Source organism: Dryobates pubescens, chromosome 8 (genome assembly GCF_014839835.1).
Source record: "Dryobates pubescens isolate bDryPub1 chromosome 8, bDryPub1.pri, whole genome shotgun sequence".
Classification (NCBI taxonomy): Eukaryota; Metazoa; Chordata; class Aves; order Piciformes; family Picidae; genus Dryobates; species Dryobates pubescens.
The window spans coordinates 35,473,294-35,496,298 of NC_071619.1; the positions used below are offsets into that span (position 1 = coordinate 35,473,294).

The 23,005-nt window shown below is 46.7% G+C and overlaps 1 protein-coding gene across 1 annotated transcript; it reads left to right on the forward strand.

The window, feature by feature from the left end:
* The first annotated feature begins 57 nt into the window (after positions 1–57).
* Positions 58–14,566, forward strand: QTRT2 (queuine tRNA-ribosyltransferase accessory subunit 2). The gene is made up of 8 exons (XM_009908390.2): positions 58–360; positions 2,080–2,135; positions 3,092–3,168; positions 5,935–6,144; positions 7,052–7,251; positions 10,011–10,162; positions 11,691–11,805; positions 12,653–14,566. The coding sequence occupies exons 1-8, from the start codon at positions 164–166 to the stop codon at positions 12,912–12,914; spliced, it is 1,269 nt and encodes a 422-aa protein (XP_009906692.2). The 5' UTR covers positions 58–163; the 3' UTR covers positions 12,915–14,566.
* Positions 14,567–23,005: the final 8,439 nt, after the last annotated feature.

Here is a 23,005-nt window from a genome sequence, read left to right on the forward strand (position 1 = left end):
CCGCCTCCTCTCCCGAGCGGGGAGCGGAAGGGAGGTGCCTTTCACCCCGGCGCACGCTGATGATGCGGCGTGAGGCGATTGGGGTAGGTCCGGGAAGCGGCGAGGTCCACGGCTCCCGTCCCGTGCCCTGCACACGCTGGGAAAGGCGCTTGCGGGGTCGACCATGAAGATGAAGCTGTGCGGAGTGGGCTGCGGGCGGCTGGGGACGCTGGTGGGCCTGGGCAGGAACGGGGCTGCCACCCTGGCGCTGCCAGGTTGCCTGCTGTACACGCGGACCGGCTCGGCGCCCCACCTCACCCACGACACCCTGCAGGAGGTCGGCGGCGTCCCCGCTGTGGCCCAGCTCACCTTGCCCACCATGTGAGTACTCGCTGCTGGGGAGCGGCTGTCTGCGGGGCGCGGCGAGCTCTGGCAGCGCTGCTGGGCTGGGCGGCGTGCTCACTGCCCCCAGTGCAAAGCAACATGTGAGAGCTGGTTGCTCTTTTGTTTCTCTGACTTAGTAGGAAGCAGGTAAAGGTATGGGGCCTAGAGGGCTGCATCATTTTTGAGCATATTTTGGCCCCAAACCGCATAGCAACTTCATAGAATCATAGAATTGTTAGAGTTGGAAGGGACCTCAAGGATCATCCAGTTCCAACCCCCCTGCCATGGGCAGGGACACCTCACACTAGATCAGGTTGCTCAGAGCCACATCCAGCTTGGCCTTAAAAGCCTCCAGGGATAGGGCATCCACCACCTTCCTGGGCAACCTGTTCCAGTGTCTCACCACCCTCATGGGGAAGAACTTCTTCCTAACATCCAATCCGAATCAACCCATTTCTATTTTTGTTCCATTCCCCTTAGTCCTAGCACCCTAAGAAGTCCCTCCCCAGCTTTCTTGTAGGTCCCCTTAAGATACTGGAAGGCCACAATAAGGTCTCCTCGGAGCCTTCTCTTCTCCAGACTGAACAGCTCCAGCTCTTTCAGTCTTTCCTCACAGGAGAGGTGCTCCAGCCCTCTGATCATCCTTGTGGCCCTTCTCTGGACACCTTCCAGCTCATCCAGATCCTTCCTGTAATAGGGACTCCAGAAATGGACGCAGTGATCCAGGTGGGGTCTCACCAGAGTGGAGTAGAGAAGGAGAATCACTTCCCTCAACCTGCAGGCTATGCTTCTCTTGATGCAGCTCAGGATGCGATTGGCTTTCTGGGCTGCAGGTGCACACTGGTGGCTCATGTTGAGCTTCTCATCCACCAGCACCCCCAAGTCCTTTTGGACGTGGCACTTGAAGCCATGAGGTGTTAGGTAATAGGTTGGACTTGATGATCTCTGACGTCTTTTCCAACCTTATTGGTTCTATGATTCTATGGTTCCTTTTCTTCAGGGCTGCTCTCAAGCCAGGTACTGCTCAGCCTATATTGGTGCTTGGGATTGCCCTGACCCAGAAGCATGACCTTGCATTTGGTCTTGTTGAACCTCATGAGGTTGTCATGGGCCCACCTCTCCAGCCTGTCAAGGTCCCGCTGGATGGCATCCCTTCCCCCTAGCATGTCTGCTGCACCACACAGCTTGGTGTCATCAGCAAACTTGCTGAGGGTGCACTCAATGCCACTGTCCATGTCACCAACAAAGATGGTAAACTTCCTAGTGGAATAACCAGTTTTAGAGGCAGTCAGCTATCAAAACCAGTGAGGTAAGTGGCAACTGAAAGGAAGGAGATTGTTGGAAACTTTTTCCTTGGCTTATGTAGTTGTTGAGTATCATTGATGTTACTAATGTTGCCTAGGGTGTCATAGCATGATTTTGTGTTCTCTAGCAAGACAGTGGTCACTGATCAGTCATGGTAAAACCTCTGCCTTTTTGCCATGGAACTGTGAGTGCCCTGGTTTGCAAGCTGTGCTTCTTGAGCTCTGTTGCGCTGGCATTTAGGTTTTTCTGTCCTTGCTTCCTTGCCTAATAGTGGATGGCAAGTATTGGTGCCTAAAAGCAATCCAAATTCAGACAGTGCAGAAGTATGGAAATAGAAGCCTTAGTTACAAGACCAGTGGTCTTTCTTGACAGATATTTGCTTAGTTAATGTGGTTTTGTATCTCTATGCAGGGCAGAACTTCATGAGGTACTGGAAGAATATAAAGAAGGAGCTGCAAAATTTATAGGTAAAGTGTGTGTGTGTGTTTTCTTGCATGCATAGAGAGACATGCAGGCCTTGCAGAAGTCCAGATAGATCACATCCATCCACATTTGCTAATGCAGGTATCAGAACTGAGGTATTTTTAGGAATGTTTTGTATGTGTCTGTTGCATGTACATTATGAATGCATGAATTCATGTCAATTATTATAACTGTAGAAAATACTCATGCATTTTTACCCTATATGTTTTAGAAACAATTTTAGATGTGTGTCTCATTACAGAAGCAAAGTTACAGCCTTGATTTCCAAAGCCCTGAGCTAAATAGCTTTGATTTCCAAAGGTAGTTTGCACTTCACTTTCAATAAACTTCAACTGCTTTGGCATGATTTATCCCCCCAAGAAAAAGATGAACATTTCTTTGTCTGTAACTCCTTGGAGTCTTGACCAATTTCAGCGACTGTCTGCGAAGAGAGCACTGTATGGTTGTTGAGGTACACTCTAGCTTTCTGCCATTTGAAACATCCAGTCTGGCAGGGATGATAAATTACTCATTTTTGTAGCTGATCTGTTCTCTCCCTGTATGTTGTTCTTCCTTAAGCTCTAGGCTTGAGGTTGTTGCTCAGTCTAGAGTGTGTCAAATGTCAGATGTCTTCAGTGGTCAGTGGTAAGGTGAGTTACTTTAGGAGTATTAATAAACACGAAACAAATCTCAAAGGAACTATGCAGGCTGCTGAGCCAAGGGGTGCTTGATGGTTTGTCCTCATGCTGTGCTTTCCTTCCTGCAGCTAGTAATTCTGGGGGGAGAAATCTGCCTTCTTTGGTACTGGGAATTCAGATGAACAATGTGTTCTTTGTCACAGTGGATGTACTTGTGTGGGGGAGAGTACCATGATCCCTTTGGAAATCTACAAACCACAACTTTGCCTTAGCTTTATTTTGGTTGATGAAACTCTGCTCTGTGTTTGTGACCCTGTTCCCAGGTATGCCAGACACTGTGCTCTACTGCTCCCTTCTTGACCCAGTTGCTCCCTGTCCATCCGGCTACAACACTAACAAGGTACAGTAACTTGTAAAGACTTGAAGGGTCTACTTCAAGCTCCCAAAAGAAAGCTGCCAGTCCTGCTGTGAGGGTGTGCTTAGACAGCCATGAAATATTTTTTTTATGCTTTATGGAAAAATAAACCTATGCACAAAGAGGAGTGTTATTTTACATGCCCAGACCTTTAATCAAATAAAGCTGCACATTTTCTGACTTAGCAGTGTGTTCCCTGGACAGGTAAGTGGCTGTTCAGATAGAGAGGAGAGCTCTGGACTCCTATGGTGTTGTGGCTAATATGGTAGTAAAAGAAAGCACGTATGTTTAGGTTATATGCTGTACAAGCTTACAGTGAGGCCACTGATAAGTGATGAACTTGAGCCCCTATATATATGTTTGTAGTCTGCCACAGGCCTGTGAAGGGGAAGAGCTTAGTATTTCTGCAGGAAGGTGGCTTAGTAGCCCAGGAGTGCAGTGTTGCAGATGTTTCTGTTCCATCCCATATACCCTACATTCCACATGCTACCTGCTGTTTGCCACAGATTTGGCCTGTAGGGGTTACTCCAGGCATCTGTTCAGATGTGGTCAGGCCCAAAGCCTATTTTGGTATGGTCACATTTGGTGGCAGGTCACTAAATGACAGGGTCATTAGTGCCATGCAGCTATCAGCATATATTCTTTGTTGTTGGGAATCAGGCAGGGTCCTGTCACTCAACAGGAAAGGAATTATCCTGAAGTTTGCCTCACCATTGTGCAGCTATGAGGCCATGGCAGTGATCTAAGCTGGGGTGTTGCAGGTTTGACCTTGCTTTCTTTTGTTGTTGTTGGTTGTCTTTGGTTCTGGTGATTTATTTTTTTGTTTGAAGCTGGTGAAAATTTTCTGCAGCTGGATCTGTGCTGACAAATACTTCTGAAAGCTTTTTGAAAGCAGTGGGACAGAAAGCTCTGGATTCTGTTCCAGAAAGCCTGGCACAGGCTGGATTTAAATAATCATGGGTAACACTTAGTTCTCTAAGCTGTGTGGCTGTTTTATTAAAGCAGGGTTTTTTTTTCACTGAAGAGCAGAATGAAAGTAGCTTGACTTGATTACAGGCTGTGCCCTTTGGCTCAAACAGTTCTGACTCCTCTGCCTGCTTTCACCAACTGTTGATGCTCTCGCGTAAGAGGCGGCAGGTACTAATTGGCCAACATGCTGCTGCAGAGCAACATGTATCTGCTGTGTTCCAGTCGTTATGCAGGTACTAATTTGGGATCTCCCTCTGCTGGAGGCTGTTTTTTATGGGAAACTTACAAAAGTGCTATTGTTGTAGAGACTTCTGTGTCTGTTACTCAAATATAGAGGGACCTTGACAGGCTGGAGAGGTGGGCACAAGCCAGCCTCATGAGGTGCAACAAGACCAAGTGCAGGCTCCTGCATCTGGGTTGAGGCAATCCCAGGCACAAATCCAGGCTGGGCAGTGACTGGCTGGAAAGCAGCCCTGAGGAGAGAGACTTGGGGGTGCTGGTGGACAAGAAGCTCAACCTGAGCTCTCAGTGTGCACTTGCAGCCGGGAAAGCCAATCAGATCCTGGGCTGCATCAAGAGAAGTGTGGCCAGCAGGGCAAGGGAGGTGATTCTCCCCCTCTGCTCAGCTCTGGTGAGACCCCACCTGGAGTATTGCATCCAGTTCTGGAGCCCCTATTACAAGAGGGACATGGACGTGCTGAAGCGTGTCCAGAGAAGGGCCACGAGGATGATCAGAGGGCTGGAGCACCTCTTGTATGAGGACAGACTGAAAGAGTTGGGGCTGTTCAGTCTGGAGAAGAGAAGGCTCTGAGGTGACCTAATTGTGGCCTTCCAGTATCTGAAGTGGGCTACAAGAAGGCTGGGGAGGGACTTCTCAGGATCTCAGGTAGTGATAGGACTAGGGGGAATGGAATGAAGCTGCAGGTGGGGAGATTCAGGCTGGAGGTGAGGAGGAAGTTCTTCCCCATGAGAGTGGTGAAGCCCTGGAATGGGTTGTCCAGGGAGGTGGTTGAGGCCCCCAGTCCCTGGAGGTGTTTAAGAGCAGGCTGGATGAGGCTCTGGCCAGCCTGATCTAGTGTGGGGTGTCCCTGCCCATGGCAGGGGGGTTGGAACTAGATGATCCTTGTGGTCCCTTCCAACCCTGACTGATACTATGATTCTATGAAATTGGCAGATGAGGCCAAAAGTAATCAAGAGAAGTGGATGGACAGACAGCAGACATGTGGTGTGTCTGCTCAATCCCTTTTTGGAGACCCGACTGAAAAAAAAATAAATTATTGTGCTTGTGGTTTTTTGCATCAGCTGATCAAATTTAATTTGTGAATTAGTATGCATGAGAACAGCACTGCTTAATCGGTCTGTCTGGCATGGGCTAGGAGAATGTGTTTAAACCCTCGAGCCTTGAAAAGAGCCCATAATACTTCAGGCTAGAAGCTGTTTCTGAAAGCTGAAAACTGTTTCTCATTTAAAATGGAGTTGCAGATTAAAAGAACTAACTTCTAAAGGGCTGAAGCCCAATACTGAACTTCCTTTAATACTCCTTTAAAATTTTGGAGCATCAGTGTCACAAGATTACTTTGCTCTGGTGAGACCTTACTTGGAGTACTGCATCCAGGTCTGGAAATCCCAATTGAGTCATTTATCTCCTTTCACCCATCTTCTTGCTCCTGAAGAACTTACCCATGAAGTATCATTCTAGTGTCTGTTTCACCAGACCAGTTCCTTCACTCGTTTGACCCTTAAGATCTGTTAACCTTTGCACATAATGTTCCTCCTTGACAGACAGTCTCCCTGTGGGGAGCTTCAGGGCGCATGGAACTGACAACTTCCAAGTTCATGGACATACAGCGGGCCATCCAGCCAGACTGGTTCCAGTGCATCTCTGATGGAGACACCATTTCAGGGGAAGTTAGTAGAAAAAGGGCTAAGAAGTCTGTGGATAGGTCTCTTTCCTTCCTGGATGTATGCCTTCAGCTGCTAGAAAAGTCACCGGTAAGATTCCCAAAACACTGGGGCAGTAGCGCTGCGGCCATGGTTTGGTCTGTGCTGCATTCTGGGCCAGTCCCAGGATGTGATCTAGTAGGAAATTGTGTCATGCATGCATACCATAGAATGCCCAGGTGACAGTCCTGGATGAAGTATAAGCAGTAGCACAGGGGGGTTTCTTTCTCCTCATAATTTGCCTTCTGTGCTACTCTCTCTACTAGTTGAAGAGAGCTGCCTCGTTTAACTTACTTTTTGTTCTGCTTTCGGGCTGCAGTGCATTTCTTTCACTTACCTTCATGCTACATGCATGGGCAAAGTAGGAGCTTCTCATTCAGATTGAGAAAACCCATCTTCTTGCTCTGAGGTCCCCTTCATTCCATGTGAGGGAGGACTTGCTAGAACTTGCCTGTGTTCTTCATTATTTCTTCCAGCACCCTGGAAATTTCCCTCCCTTTTGGTGAAAGGGAACATACTATCTGAGTTTGTACTACAAAGGCAAATGGGTGACAATATCTGATACTGATGTCCCCTGAAAGGCAACTCATGGTGAAATGGGGTGTTGACAGACAGGAAAACGGCACCTGCTTTGTCTTCTGCACTGGAATCTGTAGTGCTGAGTGGCCAGCTCTGAAAAGCTGAGTACAGCAATGATCTGTGCCTTCTGTAGGGAGGTGGGAATAATGGCACCAAAATTCTGAGTTACTGTCAAGGTAATGAGCAGAATCTTGTTTCTCCTAAATCTCATTTTTACCTTACTGTTTGTCTTAACAGTGTTGTGTGGGGAATAGTCTTATGTGGCTCTGGCAACTTCCTGGGAGTGCAGTGTTTAAGTAGCAGGCACCTGGGGTCTGGGCTGGTGGATGCCTTACACTGAGGTGCATGCTCTAACACTTGTAGCTTTCTCCTGGGCCAGGAACTACAAGGAAGTGTAATGTTTGGGGCAATTGAAGGTGGAGATGTCTTGGAAGAGAGGCTCAGATCAGCCAGGGAGACTGCCAAGCGACCTGTGGGTGGCTTTCTGCTAGACGGCTTCCAGGGATCTGCCATGGCCAAGGAGACCAAGTTGAAACTGATAGCTTCTGTCACAGCAGAGCTACCCGAGGATAAACCAAGGTAAGTTGTGTGGGCAGCATCCCAAGAAGTCAATCTGTCCTATTATGAGGAGCATCTACAGGCTGCTGTGTAGTATTACTGTAGGAAATAATCCCTATATTGCACAATTCTCTGTGAGTACCAAGCTACATAAATTCTGCCACTGTCAGGCTGAAGTCTTAACCTTTGTTTCAGTTTTTAGCTTCAACTGGCACCAAGCTGTGCTCATGCTGTGGGTGTGAGTATTCCCCACATTTGGAAGCTATTTATTTGGTTTCTCTTAGGAAAAAATACAGGTAGGATATGTCTGTGCTACTTTCATTTGACCTCTGAGGCCATGGTTTACCTGAAGCTCAGATTGTGCAAAAGCATTAGCATCAACCTATTTTAGAGACCTCTTCTTGGGCAAAAAACTGTCATGTTTTCAGTTCTCTTAGGTCTGAACTGGAGAAGAGCAAAGAGGGATGCTGATAGAACCAACCAGTGCTTACACAAGCTTATGGCAACAGTCTTGGTTAGACTTCATGATCTGAGAGCTCCCGTACAACTGTATTAAAGCCTTCCAGACAATGTGTGCTAGTATTTGCCAATGGTTCAGAAGTGAAGGGGTTTCTTAGCATTGGGTTAAGCCTGCTGCTTTTTGTGAGGGTTGCTCTAATGAGAGCAGCAGTGGTATGGGTGCCTTTTTCACCATTTCCTGAAGAGGGTGACTCGGGCCCCTCTGTTGTTCTGTAGCTGTGCTGCCCTCTGTTAGCTGAGCATTGCTCTGACCTGATGGTGTTCAAAAGGAAGTTACATGAAAAAGCATGTGTCTGGTGTTGCAGCTCCTTCATGCATGGGGTTTGAATTTTCCTGACAATTAGAAGGCTTGCTGTGTTGTTGCCATCCTGTCTGGTTGAGCTACTTAAAAGATCCCCTGGGAGCATTAGAGTCCAATCTGTTCAGCTAACCTTAGTGGCTACCAGTGCATCTGCCTCATCGATCAAATGGTTTGCTTGTCTGGTTAAGACAAGTGTTTCTGACCTCTTTGTAGGAAGAAGGCTGGTTAGCCCTAGGGGGCCCTTGTAAGTACCTCAAGTGAATTTCATATAATCCTGCTTTCCTGAATCACCCTTGTCATTCTTGCTGGAGAAGTTGTTTTGCAGCTGTGTTCTACTGCAATATGAAATTCCCTGGAAGACAAACACTTTCTGTGCTCCACTCAAGAAGGCCTGCTATGAATCTTTAGAGTTCTTTCATGAACCTAAAGATGCAGAAGCCTCCTGATAAAATTTATTTTCCTTTTCAGTAGCATCAGAACCCTTACTAGAGCAAATGTTTGTCCTTACCCCAGGAAAGGTAAGTTTTAGCAAGGGGTTTGATCATAGATGCAGAGCTACTGTTTTAACTACTGAGTATCATTTTCTCCCTGCCATGACAGCCTGGCACTCATGCTGTAAACTTCTCCCATCCTTGTTCTGTGCTCATCAGTTTAATTGGAGTACTTAGAAAAGTGACTAAAAATGTCACCTTGTGACTTCATTTATCAGCCCCTGTGTATTTCCCTAATTATCTTTTTAGATCATTGCCCTACATTAGCTTCTACTGCTGTCAGCCCAGTAGGCACCTGCAGGAGAGCAGGCGCTGCTCCATTCTTTTCTGCTTCACCCCACCCTCAGGGAAGCTGCCAACTAAATTTGGCTGGCAGCAGGATCTTTATTACCATTGATGGCAATCCAGCTGGGCTCTTCCTAGCTCTTAATGCCATGTCCCAGGAGATGTTACAGCCCAGGTTTTTTGGTAAATCATTTGAGCAGGTAAAGAGGAATAAAGTAGGGAACTTTTGTTTTTCCCGTGATGGTTTTCATTAGTGCTTCAAGTGCTATTTGATGTGTCTCTCACCTAAAGGACTTCTCTGGCCAGCCATCTACTGCTGTCTCTGCTGCTCTTGATAACTCTCTTTAGCCTGCCTTCTAACTATTTCCCAAGTTAAGGAGTCCATGTGTCTGAAAGCTGATAGTTCCTGGGGGCATTTGCATGACTAAGGAAGGTTTGTGTCGTAGATGTTAGGAGAATTTTGAATCTGAGTGTATTTATGTATGTGTAAAAGAAACCCAATGAACAGATGAGGGATTGTTGTTGTCTTCCAAATGGCAGATAAAGAAAAGCCTGCCATGTACTGGATGGGCTAGAGGTGGGGAAATGGAAGCACACAGGACTCTGAGCAGTGGCTTGTACCCACTTGTCTTCTGGTTAGCGGCTGCAGGGCTAAGCTACACGTGCTGCACGTTTGTCTTTTCCTTCAGGTACCTGCTTGCTTGTCAGAGAATCAATAAGGTTGGAAAAGACCTCAGACATCATCAAGTCCAACCTGTCACCCAACACCTCATGACTACTAAACCATGGCACCAAGTGCCATGTCCGATCCCCTCTTGAACACCTCCAGGGACGGTGACTCCACCACCTCCCTGGGCAGCACATTCCAACGGCTAACAACTCTCTTTGTGAAGAACTTTCTCCTCACCTCCAGCCTAAACTTCCCCTGGCACAGCTTGAGACTGTGTCTTCTTGTTCTGTTGCTGGTTGCCTGGGAGAAGATACCAGCCACCACCTGGCTACAACCTCCCTTCAGGTAGTTGTAGACAGCAATTATAGGTCTCCCCTGAGCCTCCTCTTCTCCAGGATAAACAATCCCAGCTCCCTCAGCTTTCTCCTCATAGGGCTTGTGCTTGAGGCCTCTCCCCAGCCTTGTTGCCCTTCTCTCAGTGTTCCAGATCTGTAGTCTTGTGTGTCTCTTACAGAATCATCCATGGTATTGGCAAACCAGATGAGGTGCTTGAGTGCATTGAAAGGGGAGTGGACATTTTTGAGAGCTTCTTTCCCTTCCAAGTGACAGAGCGAGGCTGTGCCTTGGTTTTCAGTTACGACTGCCATTCAGATCCCGAAGCAGCAGGTAGGCCTCTTTGAGGGTCATTGCAGTTTTTACTGTACCAGCTAGCATTGTGGCAAGCCTAATTCATGCTTTGGAGGAATATATGAGGGTTTTGTTCCTGAAGTGCAGTAACCACTAGAAAAACAGATTCCACTGTCAAGTGTTGCTTTTGAAGGTGGCGTACTTCAGTGTGAAACCCATTGAGACAGACCTGGGGACTCAGCCTAGGGTCTGAATGTCTGACTAGCCAAAACATTAATTTCTTAAACATTTAATGGAAAGAGGAATACTGGCAAATTTTCTGTTACCATTTGCAGTGAAGGCTGGACTGACTAAGTGGAGATCTAAGCCACTTGATCTGCAGAATTAACTGAATAGGCATCTGCTTTAATAACACATTTTTGAAGTCCCTTCTTTCTAGTTGACAAAAGTTAGGGATCCTGTTTCTTTGGGACAGCTTTTCTTTCTGTCCTTGCATTCATCAGTTCATATCAAAACAAAAAGGAGATAACTCATTACCTCATTACCCTGCAAGATGGGAGCATCTGTATCACCCTCTAAAGCGTGTACCAAATGTGTTTCAAATAGCTCTTTTGTTTGGGCCTTTTAAATGTGTTTAATGCAGAAAAATGTTTTCCCTTTTTTCCCCCTGAATAGAACCTACTGGCTTTTCATGCCTGGATAATTAATTCAAAACCAGCTAAACAAAACATTTTATTTCTTTGTTTGCTGCTGGGTGTTTTTAAACCCTTCTCTTTGTTGTCCTTAACCTCATGTCACCTGATTTGTAAATCATAAGATTCTGAGTAAGAACAATTTCTTTGTTCTATGTCTGCTCAGCACTCAGTAGGCATGGATTGTGCAAACAATAATATTGATGTTTCCAGATACATCTCTTGCTTAAGAACAAGCCTACAAAATTATAGGGTGATATATTTTGTTATTATTTTTAAGACAGACTGCTGTAAAGGCAGGTGTGAAATCTAAATCTTCTGCCTTAAAGCTGCCAGCCTCTTTTGATTCCCCCTTGTTTAAAAACCAAACCAAAGAAACAACACCACCAAACCACCAAAAGGCAAGCAGCTAAATCTCTGAAGCTGCTGGCAGAATGGGGAGCAGAATGATTGAAATGCAGATGAGTTGCCTGTCTGCTCTGACAGAAATCTCAACAAAAACAAATTTGTTCAGGTGATTGCATTCTGCTCAGCATGCAGTTCAGACTGGAGATATTTTTGACATTTTAGTAAGAATTCAGCTCAGTAGAGCAGCAAAAAGTTATACTGTTCAGCTCTAGCTCTTCATTAGGTTTAGTAGATTAGTTTTTACTTGTCTCTTGCTGTTTTCATAATTTGAAATGGTATTTTACTTAGCTAAACAATGGCAATTAAAGAAATACAATTGCTTATGGTAGGAAAGATGTAAAAAATTGTGACAGGAGTTTTCATCTGGCAAGAAATCATCTAGCAGAAATACCCTCTGTAAGACTGCCACCCTTCCCTTGCCCTTGCTGCCTGTTCATAGAAGGTTGTTGTCTTTCTATTGAAAACAGTTCTAAAACAAAATGGGGCCCAGGACATGGAGAAGAATGGTGCTGAAGACCAGGATGAGATCTCCAAAGCTGACCCAGAAATGACACCATTTGAGATATTTCTGAAGGACAAAAGGTATGTGAGTTTGTGAGGAGGATACCTGCAGCTGTATCACTAAATAAGGTAGTTGTCTGTATTTGATTGCATATGGTCAGTAGCTGGATAGGAGGTTATAAAACATGAAGGTGTTGAAGTAGTTCTGAAAATTGAACAGGGAGTGTTGGACATTCTAGCTTGTTACCAGGCAACAGTGTATGGCTGAGAGCATTGTCTTTTGCCTGACCTAAAGCCAGGGATTTCCTCATCACTTATCCAACAGATGTACTGTGGTCGTAGCTGTTTTCCAGCTGAAAGACAGTAGGTTCACAGGAGTTGTCTGGGGATCATTTTGGTCTTGTGCAGCAGCGTTTCTGGCAGAGAAGGCACAGATAAGGCTCCTCTCTACTGTTAGCTGTGATGTAGTCACAATTTGTCCTCTGACTTAGAGCCAAAAGGCCACACATCTATAGTGCGTTTTGGCATGATATTTGAAGTCCTTCATGTCAGAGATACTGGCCTTAGATGACAACACAGAGCAACAGGATTCAGGCCCTCAGGAGTTAAAGGCTCGGGTCCTGGCAAAAGGCCATGTAGTAACTGGTTTTAAACTAGAGAAGGGTAGATTTAGGTTAGACGTAAGGAGGAGAGTGGGGCAGTACTGGAACAGCTTGCCCAGAGATGTGGTTGAAGCCCCATCCCTGGAGATATTCAAAGTTAAACTTGATGGGGCTGTGAACAACCTGATGTAGTAGGAGATGTCTCTGCTCACTGCAGGGGTGTTGGAAAAGATGACCTTTGAGGGTCCTTTACAACCTCCTGTGTTCTGTGGTACCCTTTATTGCTTTATTGCCTTTGATGTTATTCCACATTGCTGCCTCCTTAGATACCAAGATGATTTTGGTCCTTTGCTGGAAGGATGCACCTGTTACTGTTGTCAGAGGCACACTCGTGCCTATGTCCATCACCTCCTCGTGACCAATGAGCTGTTGGCTGGTGTCCTGCTTATGATGCACAACTTCCAGCACTACTTCAGTTTCTTCAATGCCATACAGGATGCCTTAAGAGACAATAAACTGGATCAGCTGAAAAAGCTTGTCTTCAGGCAGGCACTTCAAGGACCAGCAAATGCAAAGCCAGGCCAGTGAGCTCAAAGAGCAGAGAGGAGGCTGCAGGATACGTCCTTACCAGTGGGACTGTATAAGGTGGACTCCCAGTAGGGTCACCTGGACCTGTTAATAGCAAAATGCCTGCCTTCCTGGAGGGAATTAAAGGAGACATTTGACAAGGATCTCACTTCCTCAAGGGGAAGGAAAACCTTATTCAAATGGTTAATCAGCTTGTTGCATTCTTGGGGTGTGGAAGAGCTTGAACAGCTCACAAGACCAATATGGATAGCTTTGGTTTTAGTTACTCCTCATTGGGTTTTGATGTGGAAGGACAGAATTACTGAACCTGTGGTTGAAGAGGAAGCAGGACATACACCTAAAATTAATCCAGCTGCCTGGAGATTTAGCAGCTGCTTGGGACTCTCATTCCATATCCAATGAATGTTACAGGTAATTATTTTTCTAGGAAATTCTAGTGGTGTGGTTGTCCCATCATGCAGTCCCATGTTTTGGACATTGCCATCATCTGTGTCCCTGAAAAGAGCTGGTTGAAAGTGCTGCTGTGCTCAGTGGCACAAAGGACTGTATGTGTAATTCTTCCTCAGGCTGCCTGCAGTGTGGAATATTCTCTGGGACAGGAGGACAAGTCCTTTGTGTGGCCTTGAAAACCCCTGCCTCAGGAATCTTAGTCTGCAACATCAGAGCCAGAAAGAAGAGAAAGTGTTTCATCCATGTCCTGCTACAGAGGGTTTTTATGACTCTGTCTGACACCTGTATGGACTGAGATTTCACTCCTTCATTAGCATGTGGATGATAATGTATGGACCAGCTGTCCTAGCACTGGTCAAGTAACAGGCTACATAAATGTCAGTGCAAGATGGAGCTGTGGAAGAAATGTATCACAGGAAAAAGTGTTCAGAAAATATTCTTGTGGCTCTTTGTTTTAAAATATAACTTAGGTATGTCTCATTCCTCTTACTCTGTTGGGGTTTTGAGTGTTTTGGGGTTTTTTTATATTTTAATGCCTCTTAACTGTGGAATCCTGAATTTATTCCTGTTATGTTGCAAAACAACAGTAAAAAAGATTGTACTCTTCATTATACTGGCTTCTCAATGTGTGACAGAGGTGGTGCCCCAGAGAGCTTGAGTGCAGTGTTCAAGAAGATATTTATAGATGGTGACAAGACCTGCCTTCAGCCTTCTCTGCTCAAGACTAAACAGTCCCAGGTCTTTCAGTCTTTCTTCATAGGAGAGATATTCAAGCCCCACAGTCATCCTTGTGGCTCTCCATTGGACTCTCTCCAGCAGATTCCTGCCCCTCTTGAATCAGCCAGCCCAAAGCTGGACACAGTATTCCAGGTGTGGTCTCACTAGAGCATAATAGAAAGGGAAAAGAACCTCCCTAGACCTCCTGGGCACACTCTTCTTGATGCACTCCAGGATGCCATTGGACGTCTTGGCCACAAGGTCACATTGCTGTCCTGTGGATAGCTTGCTGTCCATTAGAACTCCAAGGTCTTTCTCCATGGAGCTGCTTTCTGGCAGGATGATCTATAGTCTGTACTAGTGCCTGGTGTTATTCCTCCCCACTTGCAGACTCTGGACTTGATGAGATTCACCTCTGCTCAGCTCTCCAGTCTGTCCAGATCTTACTGGACAGCAGTACAGCCTTCCCATATGTCAGACACCACTCCCAGTTTAGTATCATCAGCAGACTTGCTGAGGGTATGCTTAATCCCCTCACCCAGGTCATTGGATGAAGATGCTGGTTCTCTGCTCAACTTTTGTATGCATATGCACATGTGTTCCAGAACTGCACAAAGTGAACAGTTTCCTACTGGGCAAAATTTCACCCCAGCTACATCTACTTACTGTCTAACAAACTAACAAATTGCAGTAATCCTAAACCAGCCTTAATGTGTTGCACTTAACACAACTTTTCAATTTGTCTCTCAGTTCTTCTAGATCACATTGTAGAAGTTAAGCAACAGTTTCCAATGTCTTTCAAAAACAGAATTCTTGCCCTACTACAGGAAGGAAACAAAACTTTTCAGGGAGAAGTGAAAATGGGGCCAAATAAACAGTTTAAAAATTGCTATGCTAAATTGACAGAGCACAGAAGACTGGGCAGACATCCTTCACCCCTGTGCATCCCCAAAGGGCAAAATACAGAAGAGCAGAAAGCCAAAGAGAGATGGTGTGTTACAAAAACATTCAACATCTTTCCCTTAGCAACTTCTAGTGTAACCTTCCCCTTGGTAAAGAAAAACCTATCATACTTTTCTCATGAGAATAACTGATAGGGCCACAAGTTAAATGTTAAGTCCTGTGCCTTTTTAGAATCATAGAATCAATAAGGTTGGAAAAGACCTCGAAGATCATCAAGTCCAACCTGTCACCCAGCACCTCATGACTACCAGACCATGGCACCAAGTGCCACATCCAATCCCCTCTTGAACACCTCCAGGGATGGTGACTCCACCACCTCCCTGGGCAGCACATTCCAATGGTGAACGACTCTCTCAGTGAAGAACTTTCTCCTCACCTCCAGCCTAAACTTCCCCTGGTGCAGCTTAAGATTTTGTTCTCTTGTTCTGGTGCTGGTTGCCTAGAAGAAGAGACCAATCCCTTCCTGGCTACAACCACCTTTCAGGTAGTTGTAGAGAGCAATGAGGTTACCCCTGAGTCTCCTCTTCTCCAGGCTAAACAACCCCAGCTCCCTCAGCCTCTCATAGGGCTTGCGCTCGAGGCCTCTCCCCAGCCTTGTTGCCCTTCTCTGGACACGTTCAAGAGTCTTTCTAGACCACTTCATTATTTTGCTCAGAAACATACTCCTTTCAGAGCTATTTTACATATTATATTCATAGGATGGTTTGGATTGGAAGAGACCTTAAAGATCATCTAGTTCTAAACTCCCTGCCATGGGCAGGGGCACTTTCCAGCAGACCAGGTAGCTCAAGGCCTAATCCAACCTGGCCTTGAACACCTCCAGGGAAGGCCAGACTCTTCAGCAGTTTCAAATGTATGCTTTAAACTGTGTCAAAGGAAAAAAAAAACAAACCACAAAACAAAGCCAACAACAAATTAGTTCATCACAAAACTTTATCACAAAAATGTTTTCTGCTGCAGGTATGCAATTTCTTCCCTGACATATCCACCCACCCAGTCATCCTCTAAATTAGAGGCCTCGAGCACAAGCCCTGTGAGGAGGGGCTAAGGGAGCTGGGGTTGTTTAGCCTGGAGAAGAGGAGGCTCAGGGGAGACCTTACTGCTCTCTACAACTACCTGAAGGGAGGTTGTAGCCAGGAGGGGGTTGGACTCTTCTCCCAGGCAACCAGCACCAGAACAAGGGGACACAGTCTCAAACTACACCAGGGGAAGTTTAGGCTGGAGGTGAGGAGAAAGTTCTTCACAGAAAGAGTAATTGGCCCTTGGAATGTGCTGCCCAGGGAGGTGGTGGAGTCACCATCCCTGGAGGTGTTCAAGAGGGGATTGGACGTGGCACATGGTGCCATGGTGCCATGAGGTGTTGGGTGACAGGTTGGATTTGATGATCTTTGAGGTCTTTTCCAACCTTACTGATTCTGTGATTTTATGATGGGTTGTATCAAGCCTTGCTTTACAGTTTCAAATTCTGCTCTTATGTGACTTTACAGAATTGTAGACTGAAAGTGTTCCAGCAGAGTGTTCAGTTTCTTTCAATATTTCTTAGGTCCAGAGGGCTTTCAGGTTATGGGGGTTTATGCATACATAAATAAGTTTCGGGTATGTGTCAGAGATGTTTTTTACTCTTGGGTAGCTGTGGGGGTTTTTTGTGGTGTTGGTTGGTTTGTTTGTTTTTTCCTGAGCCCTGCTGACTTTTGATTCATAACCTCAGTTGGCAAGCAAAGTGTTTAAACCTTCTCAGTGATTTCAGAGAGGTCATATGGAAGGCACACACAACATAGATCATGATGCAGGCCTGTTTAATGGTCTTATTTGTCAAACTCTGGGGTGATCTACATGATTCACTAGGGACATTGTCTCTTTACTAGTAATGCAGCACTCTCTTAGCCTATTAAAGATGTTCAAGCACGTTACCACCCTTCTTTGGGTACATGCTGTAGGCATGACAGGACTTTTGAAGCAAAAAGAGAATAAGTTAAATCCCTTTGAGTAGTGGAATCTAGATTGTCAAAACTAGTGCTGGCACAAGAGTAGTTGACATAGAATCTTTGTGCAGCAAAAAGTTCCTATTTCCTTGTTCATGTTGCCATTGTGAGTGGTGTCTGTCAGGGTGCGCAGTCTGCTCTGGGGTGGCATATTGACTGAGAAAGGCAGCACCTCCTCTGCCTCACAATGAGGTGATGATGAACTTTCTGGTTATTTCTACAGCTGTCACCTGTACTAGACTGGACAGGTGAAAGTGCAACACAGCGGGATGCTCTGTCACACTTCTGACATACCTTCTCCAGCCAATGGCCTTGCTTGCTCCCTGTTGTTTCCAAGATGTCAGAGAAAGTCTGCTCTGTTTGGCAGCTCCTTGTGTGTCTGAACATCTCACAGAGCTCTTTGGGAAGCGGGTTTGGATGAGAAGGGGTTATCTGCTTCACCAGGGTTATTTAGAACTTCAGCCTGGAAATCTAAGAAGCTGTGGAGTGGGGACAGTGGGCTCAGTTTGGGCCAGGGCAGGTTTAGATTGGATATTAGAAAAAACTTCTTCACTGCAAGTGTTATTGAACACTGGACCAGGATCCCCAGAGAGGTGGTGGAATCTCCACTCATGGAGTTTTCAGTGACACATACATGTCCAGTGTTAAGGGTTTGGCACCAGACTTGGCAAGGTTAGATAATGGTTGGACTTGATGGTCCTGAAGGTATCTTCCAACCAAGATGATTCTATGGTTCTAAATACCAAGAACTAGAGGCACCTGGATCTGACAGTTTGGAATTAGCCAGCCTCCTGTCCTCCTTTCTCCATGCCACTGTGTAGATCATTTTCTGATCAAGAAGACAGCCAGTATGCTGGGAAAGGCAATGGCTGTGGCTCATGCCTGTGGCTGCACAGAACACGGTGTATCTCACCCGTCTGTACTTGCAGAGCAGGTTGATTTGCAGGCTGGTGTCAAGAAAAGTTCTGAAAACTAGAACCCTTAGATGTAATGGCCCAGCACAGATTTTCACAAAAGAAAGGAGTGGTTTCAAGGTCCTTGGCCAGAGGGACTGGACCAGTTCCAGTGTTCTGTGTGTGATACCTTCCACTCCTGTTTTGACTGCTTTTCAGTATCAGGCATGTATTGTAAAGCATGACAGGAAGATGGCTTTCAAGCAGTGCTTTGTGCTTGTTGCTCCCTTCTTCCACAGAACAGCTGGTTTGCCTTTTGATGAGGTAATCAGGGGAGGTATTGAAGTGATGTAGCCACCATCTTCCAGGAAGTCAGCAGAGGCTATGAATCTGTCCTGAGCTTTTTGTACAGGCCTTCCCAGATCAGAATGGAACTGTCTACAATGTACTGTCAAATTTAATGCTACTCTGTGCTGAAAAACAGCTGAGGAAACCAACTCTGAATAAAGGCAGATGCTTTTCTCGGATGAAGCTGAGTGAACTGGGATGGGAGAGAACACAGAGACTGGCAAGCAGCCGAAGCCTTCAAAGAGAAGCAGCATCTTCAAGGAAAGGAGCAGGAGATGGAGCATCTGGGAGGAAGAAGCACAGGCAAACAGGATGATTAGGATTTGGCAAGGCCAGCAAAGAAGGAGTGGGAGCTGTGCAGTATGTCCATGTGTATCATTGCCAACATGGAGCTGCAGAAGACACTGGCATGTGCCTTTTCACTTCCCTTGTTTTGCATGTGTCTTGAGGAGGCAAAAGCATTCTGTTGTTCAATAAGTTAGGCCATGGCTGCTATACTCCTCCTCCTCACAAAAATAAAAGGCTACAGAACACTAAAACAGTTTGCCTAGGGAGGTAGTTGAGGCCCCATCCCTGGAGATATTCAAGGTGAGGCTTGACAGGGCTCTGGGAAACCTGATCTGGTTGAGGATGCCCCTGCTTACTGTGGAGGTAGCTGGACTAGATGATCTTTGGAGGTCCCTTGCAGGCAGGACCATTCTGTGATTCTAGGAACAATGCTGGTGGCCTTCAGACCTAAGGCTGAGGAGGGACTGAGTGCTGGACTCGCCCTTGGTACCTAGCTCCCCTGTTCCCTGCAGTGCCATCACAAGTGTTCAATGGATTCCTATAGCATTAATGATCCACCCATCTTCCTCTGCCCATCCCTCAATGGACAGACAGAAATGCTACTGTCTCTCAATTGAGGCATAGCAAGGTGAGCAGTCCACCTGCATCACAGCACTTCTGCCATGGCATAGGATGGCAGAAAGAAATGCAAAGTCAGGCATTGGAATAGGTTGCTCAGGAAGGTGGTGGAGTCACTGTCTCTGGAGGTGTTCAAGAAATGTGTGAACATGGCACTTTGCCACATGGTTGAATGGCCATGGTGGTCTTAGGTGGAAGGTTGGACTTGATGATCTTAGAGGTCTCTTCCAACTGCAACCTCTTCAACCTATGATTCCACAGTAAGTCATCTTTATATATGCTATTCAATTTGCCATGCTCACAGCTGTGGGGTAAAACTTATTAAACTGACAAGTCCCCAGGGCAGGGAACCAGAAAGGTCTTCTCCACGTCACCAAGCACAGAGCAGGCTGGTGCTTGTCTTGCTGAGATGCTTAAATCATTATACTGAAATTAATTTTTAATTATGTTCATTTTCTTCTTTGGCTCTAGGGGTTTTCTTTCTTCTTTGCCTTGCATTTCCAGAGGCATTCAGGGACAAGATGAGGCCAGTGCCTGTCACACAGATTCACTGATGTTTGGCCAGACTCATGGAGGAGGCTCAGGAGAATTCCTTGCCTGGGTGAAAGAGCAGTGCTGTTGGAGAAGGAGGTGGTCAGCATCAGAGCTGAGGGACTTCCGTTCTTGCACTTGGGATGGTGTGAAACCAAGGAAAGGTGGCAGCATTGGTGCCAGGAAAGCAGAACAAGAAAGGTCACTGCTTTAAATTGAGATTGACTGGAGAGTAACAGAGCACAGCTGGATCAGTGGGCTTTGAGGCTGAAAGGCAGGACAGGTCTAGGATATATCTTCTACCTCCTGTTGGATGTCATTCGGCAGGACCTATGTAGCAGGCAGCAGATGCTACTGTCTTGAATCCCTTATACTTTGAGTTGCCTGCAGCCTTGTGAGCCTTTCACTGCTCCTAAGGCAGCAAGTCAGGTGGGAAGGTATCACCAAGAGATGACAGCTATGTTAATTCATTACTAACCATTAAATAAGTAAAAGTTCCCTTCAATGCTTCACTCAAAGGCTAATTCAGATCTGTGGTACTTGCTGTGGTCTTGAGAAAGAATTGATGTGCCTTCTCTTGGGGAGTTGAGACACCTCACAGCCAGAAGTGTTTGCAGGCTGAAGGCTGCCAGAGCCTGTCATCACCTCAGGAGCAAACATCACACACTTGGCTGGAACCAATCAGATTGGTACTGGTGACCTCTGGGTGTCTGCAGTTCTCATTGGTAGTTTTCAGAGCATCACCATATCAGCAGCCTGCAGCCAGTTGATCCTTCCTGAAATGCTGGTATTGATTAAGCATTCTTCAAAAGCCATCACCTCAGTAACAGAGACTGAGACAGGGCTTTGCTTTGCAATAAGCTTAAGTCAAGCTCTGCCTTGAATAAGGTGGCAGCTTCTGGGGGAGCTATTAGCCTGAGCTGCTTGTGCTGTCTGCACCTGTGGACAGAGGACCAGCCTAGGGAATTAGGTGCCCAGGTCACTCCAATACCCCTCAGAGAGGCTGCAATAGGGCAGACTCCAGGTGCACTCCTTGCCAAGGGGAAGTTGCTCTTTGCTTAGCTCCACAGCAGGGTCCAGCTGAGTAGCTTGGGATTCTTGGGATGATTACTTGAGGAAGTACGGTTTTCCACAAGATTTTGCTTTAGTTCTTGTTGTAATCTGGCAGTCCACTTCCTTAAGCAACTTTGTGGCTCTGTGCTGGACTTTTTCAAGCAGTTCCCTGTCTTTCTTGAACTAAGGGGCCCAGAACTGGACACAATATTCCAGATGCAGCCTCACCAGGGCAGAGTAGAGAGGGAGAAGAACCTCTTTAGACCTACTAACTACACCCCTTCTAATACCCCTTAGGATGCCGTTGGTCTTCTTGGCCACAAGAGCACATTGCTGGCTCATGGTGATCCTTCTGTCCACCAGGACCCCCAGGTCCCTTTCCCCTTCACTGCTCTCCAGCAGGTCAGTCCCCAGCCTCTATACTGATCCGTGTGTTTGCTCTTTTCCAGATGCAAAACTCTACACTTGTTGTATTTCATTAAATGTCTCCCCACCAGCTTTCCAGCCTGTCCAGGTCTTGCTGAATATCTGATTGCAGCTGGGATTTTCAAGCTGTGTCCAACAGCTGCTGCAAGGTGAGCTGGAGCATGTCAAGTTGGGCAGTGTCACCTGCAGAACAGTGGGGCTATGCCCATGGTGGAAACTTGCCTCCTCCATCATTCCCTTCCCTCCCCAGCTTTCCTTCATGGAAGACTGTTTTACCTTCTCTCCCTTGGGCCTTTGTGCTCTTCTGCTTAAAGATGCCTGCATGAGCAGGTAGCTGTTGTGCCTGCTGCTGCCTCTGACAGAGGAAGAGTGTTTTATGTCTTCTCTGTTTATGTTTTACAACATCAAACTCAACATAAGAGCTGCTGATTTTAGCTCTGTGTGGCTTCAGTTTGGTGCCTGCTACAGTTTAAGGTTTTCAGAACTTGAGTAAGCCATGATTTTGCTGCTAGACCTAAAGTTTCACTTGTGGCTCTTGAGAACACAGCTGGGAGCCATGGAGCACACATGGGGCTCTGATCTATGATGGACATTTCCTGGTATGATGGACCTTCCTGTTGCACCTTCTTTACAATAAAGATAGTGAAATACTGGAACAGGTTGCCTGGAGATGGGGTGGAGGCCTCATCCCTGGGCACATTCAGCGTCAGGCTTGATGTGGCTCTGTGCAACCTGATCTAGTCGGGGATGTTGCTGCTCATTGCATGGGGCTTGGAGATGGCCTGTGAGGGTCTCTTCCAACCTGATGCATTCTACAGTTCTATGACATTCTATGCCTGTCTGGGTTGTGCTGTTTAGGAGCTCTCAAAGAGCAGCAGCGCCGCAGAGGGAAGCAGCAAACTTGATGTGTGCAACTTGAGGCACACCTACCACAGATGCACTCCAGGAGAGCCCCAACTCTGTGTGTGTGTGGGGGGGTCAGGGACTCTGTGGCTCTGAGTTGGTGTGCAGTGCTGTATCAGCTCTTACTGTGCTGATGCCAGTCTGGGGGAGCCCCATAAAGACTCAGGAGCATTGCTGGGGCTTCACTACTTTGATGATCCCTGGGCTCACTCAGGCAGAAGCCATCCCAGGAAGGCTTTTTTCTTGCTCTTTCTGGAGAGAAGCTGCATGTGCCTGCTGACCCGAGTGAGTGTAACTCACTGCTGAGCAAGCTGTGGGGGCACCTGGGGCCAGTAGTTCATTGTCTGGGCTGCTGCAGCTCAGTCAGAGCCTGTGGCTCTGCCAGCTGGGACGTGGCTGCTCGGAGCGGCGGTGGCGGCAGCGGATGAACGGTGTTTTTCAGACCATTTCTCAGGCATGCTGTAATTATGTCTAGACAGGCAGGACTTGGATGTCTGCCTTGTACCTTGCAGAGAGGGGGGCTGCAGGTCCCACTGGGTTTTGCCAGCTCTCCTTCATCTTGGAAAGGTTTTAACTCTCCTCAGCTACAGAAGAGATGCTTTCTGGCTTTTCTGTCTGATGGCTTGTTCACAAACGGCACCCAGCATAGAGAACCTTGGGTAGCTCAGTCCTTCTTCTTGGTAGGAGTAGAGTGAAGGAGAGCACAGGCTGCAGGACCCCTTGCTGGGCCTGCACCTCTGCCAGGCCATACTACTGGAGCAGGTCTCCTCACAGTGGGAATTATTTAGACTGCAGCCTTCTCTGAGATACTTCTTTCTCTCTGCAGGAGAAGACCTTTCTGCATTCCAGTACCTGAAGGGAGCCTGCAAGAAAGCTAGGGAGGGACTCTTTAGAAGGGCATCTAGTGATAGGATGAGGG

Excerpts from the sequence above, each read along its gene's own strand:
- QTRT2 (XM_009908390.2), top strand. The coding sequence starts at position 164 with ATGAAGATGAAGCTGTGCGGAGTGGGCTGCGGGCGGCTGGGGACGCTG. Across the intron at positions 361-2,079 it reads CAGCTCACCTTGCCCACCAT|GGCAGAACTTCATGAGGTAC; the intron begins GTGAGTACTCGC and ends ATCTCTATGCAG. Across the intron at positions 6,145-7,051 it reads AGCTGCTAGAAAAGTCACCG|GAACTACAAGGAAGTGTAAT; the intron begins GTAAGATTCCCA and ends CTCCTGGGCCAG.